This window comes from Antennarius striatus, chromosome 10 (assembly GCF_040054535.1).
Source record: "Antennarius striatus isolate MH-2024 chromosome 10, ASM4005453v1, whole genome shotgun sequence".
In the NCBI taxonomy this organism is placed as follows: domain Eukaryota; kingdom Metazoa; phylum Chordata; class Actinopteri; order Lophiiformes; family Antennariidae; genus Antennarius; species Antennarius striatus.
Genome location: NC_090785.1, coordinates 19219141 through 19227186, shown reverse-complemented (window position 1 = coordinate 19227186; position 8046 = coordinate 19219141). Strand labels below are relative to the sequence as shown.

The window sequence follows — 8046 nt, the reverse complement described above, 5'->3', positions numbered from 1 at the left end:
GCTAAACCAACAAACACACAAACAAACAAACAGTACAGTCTAATGAGCTGTAATTGAATTTATGTGTGTAGCTGTCTGTTTGTGTTTCCTTAATTACATCTTATCTTAATGTGTTTATCTCTTTGCCATCATCTCTCCATTGGCTCATCTTACAATTGCTTTTTTAAATGCTGTCACATCTCTCCATGTTCTCTCTCCTTCCTCCAGTCGTTCTCTGTCAGTCTCTCAGTGTCTGACCTAGTTTTGGACAGCCTTTCTTATGCACACATAAAACACACACACACATACACACACACACACACACACACACACACACACACACACACACATACACACACAAAGTCACGAAAAGAAAACCTATGTCTGTAGGTGCTTAAAATCCTCAGTTGAATTTTGATGGTGCTTTTAATGTCCAAAGATGTTCGGCTGAAATGGCTGAAATTTATCAAGGTCATGAAATAGCACTTTCATATAAAAGTGCTATTGGAGGGCAGTGTTTCATTCCCATCATGCTCCATGGTTAACTTGCTTTCTTTCATCTCAAGCTGCTGTTTGTACTTGTGATAGTGTGATGCAGAGCAGTGTTGGCATGTTGCCCCAGACTGGACCAAAATAACCATGCGCACACGCACACACTCATACACAAGTGCACACATACACATCAGTCTTTCCACAGCTTGCAGTGTTTCTTCAAATATGACTTCCAATGTATTTGGACGTCTCGTGTTCTCATATCATCAGTACAAACATGTAGGCCTCCGCGTAGGAGGACTTTTTACCAGAGAGGACAGTGATGTCACAAAAGAACCACAGCTACAGCTACAGCACATGCTGAGTGTGAAGTCTCAACCATCTGGCCAATCATTATTCATAGCCAGGCATAAACAGTCAAACGTGCTGCTGGGCATGTGCTGCAGCAAGTGTATGATAAGGAGTGAGGAAGGTGGGCTGCTAAACTGTTCTTAACATGCTGATCTCAAAAGATGGAAAGATAAAGATACAAGCAAACATGGCTGATGAGTATAGTTTGGGACGGGGTCAAAGACCACCGGGATTAGGAACAGTGCAGTGCAAAATATCTCAAGAACATTTGTCATAGCAGCTTGCTGATTTGCTGCCTCTCTGCATATGATAATCCCAAAAAATCTCACTCACACAAGCACACGCACACGCACACACACACACACACACACACACACACACCACACACACACACACACACACACACACACACACACACACACACAAGCTCAGACAAAAATAAACATTGACCTCAGGAGGACTTGTCCTGTACATTAACAATGTAATTAATGAAGACAGGCCAAAATGTTGATGTTTTTTTCAATAAATTTGGGGTTCAGTATTTATGGTGTCATTCTCTGTCAGTCTCTCAGTTGGTCAAAGCATCTTATTACGCTTTTGAAGAGAGTCTGTCTGTGGGCAGAACATTGGTGTGAATGTAGCGCCAGAGAATTTGTTTTTGCAGCGGTCCAACTGTGCCATTTAAAGTGATTAGATAAATATTGATTTGATTCAGCAATCAATAGAAACAATAGAAACACAGACACACACACACAAACACACACACACACACACATGCGCACACGCACACACCATGCCACTGTCATCACTCTCATGAAGAAACTCCAAGGTCATGTCTCCAGGACAGTTTGTGTGGACTACACCTCAGTAAATATACACACAGTGGACTTAACAAGCTATTTACCCTCTTGTGGTCTAAGAATATTTAATAAATCTAAGTGTCTACATATAGCTGATGAGTTCGGAGATGTGTGCACTAGAGTCTCTCTCTAATCGAGCACATTTCATTGGTGGTAACTGAAAATAAGCCTCTTTGAATAGTCTCCAAAATCACAAATAGTCTTGATTAAGTCTAATACCCAACATTCACAAGTGTGACGTCGGTTAGGGTTCACTGTTAAATAAGAGATATGTTATGTCCAGCAATTAAATGGGTGAAATTAGTAATAGTTGCTCAGTTCTTGCATTTTTACTTTGGGAAAAGAAATATGTGCCTGTCAAAAGATTGTAATAACATATTCATAACATCCTTTCCGCTAAAATCATATCAGATACACATTAAGATGAATGTCTTCAAATATAAGACAGAATTAGATTAAGCAGTAGCAGGAATTCCACAAATGTAAGAGGCACAGCAGTCCCTCCAAATGCACCCTCCATATGCACACAAATTACATTCCATTACATTTAAATTCAACACCTGTATTAAAAGAGTTTTATCATGAAAACACACGTATTTGTTCCATCTATAACTTCAGTGGTTGATAAAACCTACCTGTTTCCATCCTGTGTCTTTCTCTGATTTATGATTCATGTAAGTCTATCATTTTGAGTTAAATAATTATACCCTCAGGGTTCTTGTAATGCTAAGCAACACTATATATATATATTTTTTAAAAAGGATCCATCCCATTATCTCAATCTATGGTTAAATTCATTGGTTTATTGTTTTGGATGCGTCTTCAAGCTGAGAATTCTCATTAACCGATTGCTAAAATGATCAGCATTCATAATCCGATGACTTTGCTTTAGATTCCTCCATCAAGATGAGGAGCTTCATGTTGAGCTCTTCTACCAATGGAGGGTTTTTACAAGAAAGAAACCTACCTGATACAGTGGCCCAAAATTCAGAACCATTCCAAAACTGTCTATTATACCCTAGCCCTCCCACAACAGTTTAAAAAAAAATTTGTTTTAGTAACTTGCACACATGACACATGAGTCTCAAATGTCTAGGAATGAACGCTACACCAGAGGGAACAGTGACCAGAGTCCAAAGCAAAGGTACAAAACTAGACGCATTTGTGGCCCACTGTGGCCACCAGGGGCCCCCAAAGACTCCTGAAATGTCCCAAAGAGAGAACCTTACTTTGTTGGAGGAAGTGGAACATTAAGGAAATTTGCTTGTTTATAAAAGTAAATGTCTAAAATAAAGCAATTTTTGGATTTTTATCTGTAGAGTTTTCAGAAACAATTAAAAAGCTTTATGTATTTTTAAAATCATTGTTCTTGTGTTGTTAGTCTCTGACCTAGTCAATCAACTGAGTATAATTTTGTTTTGTTTTTTCTTAAGTATTTTTAATTCACTATGTAAGAGAATACTGCTAATATTATGCAGGTACCTTCAGTATGCAAAGTAGTGCTTCGCTACTTTGAATGTTAAAGTTCAAATAAACACAACACAAAAATAAGGTAAATTGTCAGATTCTATTTTGGGTCCCAGAAAGCTTTGGTCCGGCCCTGCGGAGCACAAAATACAGAAGCGTGTCCTTAACTGAACGAGACACGTGGTTTCGTGATTAATCTGATTACAAGTACTCTGTAATCAATAACTGCACCTTTTAAAAAGACAGTTCAATCTTTTTCCCAAGTCTAATTCCACATCCTTTCGGGGTGCGGCGGGATGACGACAAAGACGCGTTCGTGTGCGCAGCGGTGTTTGTGAAGCCAAGCGTGAGCAGTGAACGTCTCGGTGTCCACAGCCTCCTCCGGTGTGTGTATGTGTGTTTCATGTTGTGTGTGTGCGTGTGTGCGTGTGTGTGTGTGTGTGTGTTTGTGCATGTGTGCGCTCGCCCTCCCTCCACCTCTGCCTGCTGTCAGCTCGCTGTGACCACGTAGCAGCCTCACTGGCAGAGGCAGTCTCCTCTTGGTCCGGACACACACACACACACACGCACACACATACACACACACGCATACACACATACACGCACCAGTAGCCCATGTAGAAGCACGTAGGACCACGTAGCACTGGATTGTAACCAGTATCACCAGTAACACCACCAACACCAGCAGCAGCAGCGGCAGCCGGAGCGGCGGCGGCAGCCGGAGCGCAAATGGATCTGTTTGAATTCGACTTCTTCAGAGACTGGGAGCTGGAGCAGCCATGGTGAGTCCTCCATACACTCCTGCGCTCCCAGTTGTTCCTCTGAATGTATGTACTTCATTCAAACGGGTTTCTGGAGGGATGGACGCAGTGAAAGCCTGCTCTTGTGACGGGATTCCTTTTTTCTTTTCTTTTTTTTTAATACGGAGAGACAACCGGAGTGAGTCCCGGAGAAACGGTGCGAACCGTCTTCTTTTGTCACCCCAAAGCTGTCACTGTTGCTGGAGTCTGCACGCCCGCACACACACACACACACACACACACACACACACACACACGCACACACACGCGCACACACACAAACATGCGATGTGATGATAGAAATGTTTCGCAGTGCTAAACAATAGAAGTTAGTTTTAAAGACATCTGTGTTGGTGAAGGTGAGTTTTGGGAGAGTTGCGCAGATGCGGGTCTGCTCGGATGCACACAGTCAGGGACGCATGATGAAGTTGTGTTGGGATGATTTAGGGAGGCGTGATGATTGTGCGCGTCTGCACCCGAACAGCTTGTTCCATAAATACCTCTATCTATTTGCCTCCTTATGTGCATATTCTGTGATAATTGATTATTGTCATGATTGATAAGCACTGTGTTGTAGCGGTTCCTCCATCTGACTTGCTGCTGTCTGCAGGCTGGAAAAGAGTCTTCTTTGTTGGTCTAATGATGAACCAGTAATGTCAGGACACATTTTTAACTTTATATGTGAGGACTTCTCTGATCACACATGAGTAAGTTAAATATCTGGATTTTAGGCTGTGAGCTGAACTAAATAGAAAAATTGAACATGTCACTTTTTTTAAATGTATTTTATAGGCAGGTGATACATTTACATTAAATATATATATATATATATATATATATATATATATATATATATATATATATATATATATATATATATATATATATTAAACTAATGTATGTATAAATAAATAAATAAGGAAGTCTTAAATTACCTTTATATTTTGTCCAACAGAAAAAAATGCAGAAAATGTATTTATAAAATGTCCTCATCAGTAGTTTTGTCTCAATGAAAATAACTCAGGGAAAGCAAATCGCCACAAGGGCATCTGAGTTTTGATCTGGATCAACATGGTGGCAAAACATGACTTCCTTGAACATAAGAATATGGATCCATATCAGAATAGGTTTTGTTAGAAAGCTCATGATCTGTTTTGTTGTCATATTTTTTTTTAACTCACCCATTAGCTGACATCTGTTTCAAAATAATTCAGAGGCAAACTTCTGTAACGTTAATAATTGTTCGTTGCAGCCCTTACTCAATGCTGCACAGTAAATCATTATCTTACTGTACAATCTTGAGTGTAGTCATTTCATATGCAGCTGAGGAACAAAGACTCACATGGAGAGGCCAAAACATGTCGAATATTTAACGCCAGGGAGGCCAAAAGATGTCGAATATTTAAAAAAACAACCGAGAGGCTCTGAAATTAAATAAATTTGACATAATTTTCCTTCTCTACATGTTTTGAACTTTATTACAACATTTGTAGACATTCGAAAGATGATATTAAAATCCACAGCAGCTTGTCAATGTGGACCTTGTTTGGACCGACTCTGTTCAGTGTGGAGTTACATTCAGACACTTTTTAGAAGTCTTTTGCATCTCATTCCACCTGCCGACCCTCAGCCTCTCATTGCATAAATTATATTCTATGATATGTCTGGGAATATAAATTCCTCCTGGCTGAATAAAACATCACAGACATGTAACATATTTAATTAAAACCTACATTCCAAAATAATTCTGTGCTGAGTATATTCTATCTATTGTTTCAGTTCACTGCTATTTTTATTCAAATTAAATGTTGGATAAATACTGTACCAAATATGTTTTTGGACAGCTAGCTGCTAAAATAGTAAGAGGGGTCATAGCAGCTACAGTTTATAGCCTGCTGGAGAACACTCAGCCTCACCATTGTATTATAGTGAGCACAATAACTTGGCAACTGTGTTGCTATTTTGAATCTATTTTCCAGTAGGGAGAATATGAGCAGAGAAAGTAACAAACATCGCTGTCCCTCAGCAGCCACCATAGAAGGACCCTGGAGCAAGGTACTTAACCCCCCACTGCTAGAGTGGAGCTGTGCAGGGCTCAACAGCAAGCTCAGGGTTTCTACATATATTCCCTGCCACCACTCCATCACAGCGCTGCTGTCAGTCGTGATGAGAAAGGCTGGCGCGGAAAAACACTTTATTACAGAAAACAAAAGCAGAGGTACGTAAGAATGATCTGATTAGAAGTAGAGCTACTGATGGGTTGATCAGACGTGACTAGATGTTCACCTGGAGCTGAATCTGGACAGTAGAAGAACGATGAAACCAGAATGCTTTCCTCCAATTTTTCATGTGATGTGTTCAAGCCTAAAACAGATCATGTTCAAATCATATCTGATGATTGTTTTTAATTGTGAAGAGGTAATATCCAACGTATTGCAGTGATGTTACTTTTGCAATAATGTAATAAGGTGTTTGTAAAATATTAAATTAATTCCATTTTGTTATAAATATTTATTTTGAGAAAAATGTAAAGGCCTTTTAAAGTACTGTAATTTTTAAACAAACCTCTTTAACGTCAGACCTGTAAATTTTCTTGATTAAAAAATAACTATACAAAATAATAACTATACAGTACAAAACAATAACTGTACATTTATAAATGTTAACATTTGTAGAGTATTTATAATATATATCTATCTATCCATCCATCCATCCATCCATCCTTCTTTCCTTCCTTCCTTGCATCCATCCATCCATCCACCCATCCATCCATCCATCCACCCATCCATCCATCCATCTATAAAATAACGGTTCAGGTTGGATAGGCTGGCTGACTGGCACCAGCATGCTGTCAGCAATATGTTCATCTCTTGCTTTTAATCCTCTTTAACAATAAAAAATGTCCACAAAACAATAAAGTTAATAAATAATCCATTTAAAACTTTCTGAAAGATGAGTTTGAATAATAATAATAACACAACCCATCAAATGTGCCGTTTTAAACAGACACAAGGGAGGGGCGGCAGTGGCTCAGTGGTAAAGCGAGCGGTAGAGCAGGTCGTGTAATGTTCTGAGATCGGCGGTTCGATTCCTGCTCCTGCCCCAAAAAAAGTGAGCTGACAGTGGGGGGTGTCAGCTCACCCCTGAAGCACTGCTGAGGCACAGTCCCCCCTCACAAGCTGCTCATTTGTGCGCACCACGAAGGAGCTGCCCGCCACTCTACCTCCCCTGCATGCATACAGGCCCCCTTGTGTGTGGTCGTGTGTATTACAGGGGCCTGTACACATGAATATACATGCGTGTGATTGACTAACAAAAAAAAGCTGGAATTTGCGTTCTTAATTTCCCTTCGGGGATTATAACAGTGTATAAAATAAAAATTAAAAAATCCATCAGTACCAGTCTGTACGTCTCTGTCATAAATATAAATAATATTGTATTAAATGTAAATAGTACAGATTGATTTATAATTGACACATTCTGTTCCACCAGAGGTACTAAACTAATAAATCCTTTCTGAGTTCTAAAACTGACGACCCAAAAGTGTTTTCCCATTAATGGTGTTTAACTAACTATAAAGAACACGATTTATTAGACGTCACCAGATTAATTATACTTAAATAACATTTAAAAACCCTCATTCTATCTGCTATCTGTAATATCATTACTGTAAAAATATTAACAGCAGCGGCTCAGACTCATGCAGCGAGTGCCTCTCTTCATGTCCACTTTCTCACATGAAGATAATTAAAGAGGCTAAATTAACATTTTAATTCCATTGGCTGTCACTTGTAACACTGCACAGGATGAAACAACAGTAATTCAATCAATCTCAGCGATCACCACAGAAGTGATCTATCTGTCTGTCTGTCTGTCTGTCTGTCTGTCTGTCTGTCTGTCTGTCTGTCTGTCTGTCTGTCTGTCTGTCTGTCTGTCTGTCTGTCTGTCTGTCTGTCTGTCTGTCTGTCTGTCTATCTATCTATCTATCTATCTATCTATCTATCTATCTATCTGTCCAGTTTTTTGATGGGAGGTATGTGATAATAAGTTGTCTGCCCTATTGATTGAATGTTTTATCACAGTGAACATTATGAACG

The 8046-nt window shown here is 39.4% G+C and overlaps 1 protein-coding gene across 1 annotated transcript in view; it reads left to right on the top strand.

Annotated features, from left to right (window-relative positions):
• Nucleotides 1-3549: 3549 nt before the first annotated feature.
• The window catches only part of aff2 (AF4/FMR2 family, member 2), a 157639-nt gene continuing 153142 nt past the window's right edge, over nt 3550-8046 (top strand). The window contains exon 1 of the mRNA XM_068325461.1: nt 3550-3931. Within this exon, the coding sequence (XP_068181562.1) occupies nt 3879-3931 (53 nt within the window). The 5' untranslated portion in view covers nt 3550-3878. The remainder of the gene's footprint in view (nt 3932-8046) is intronic.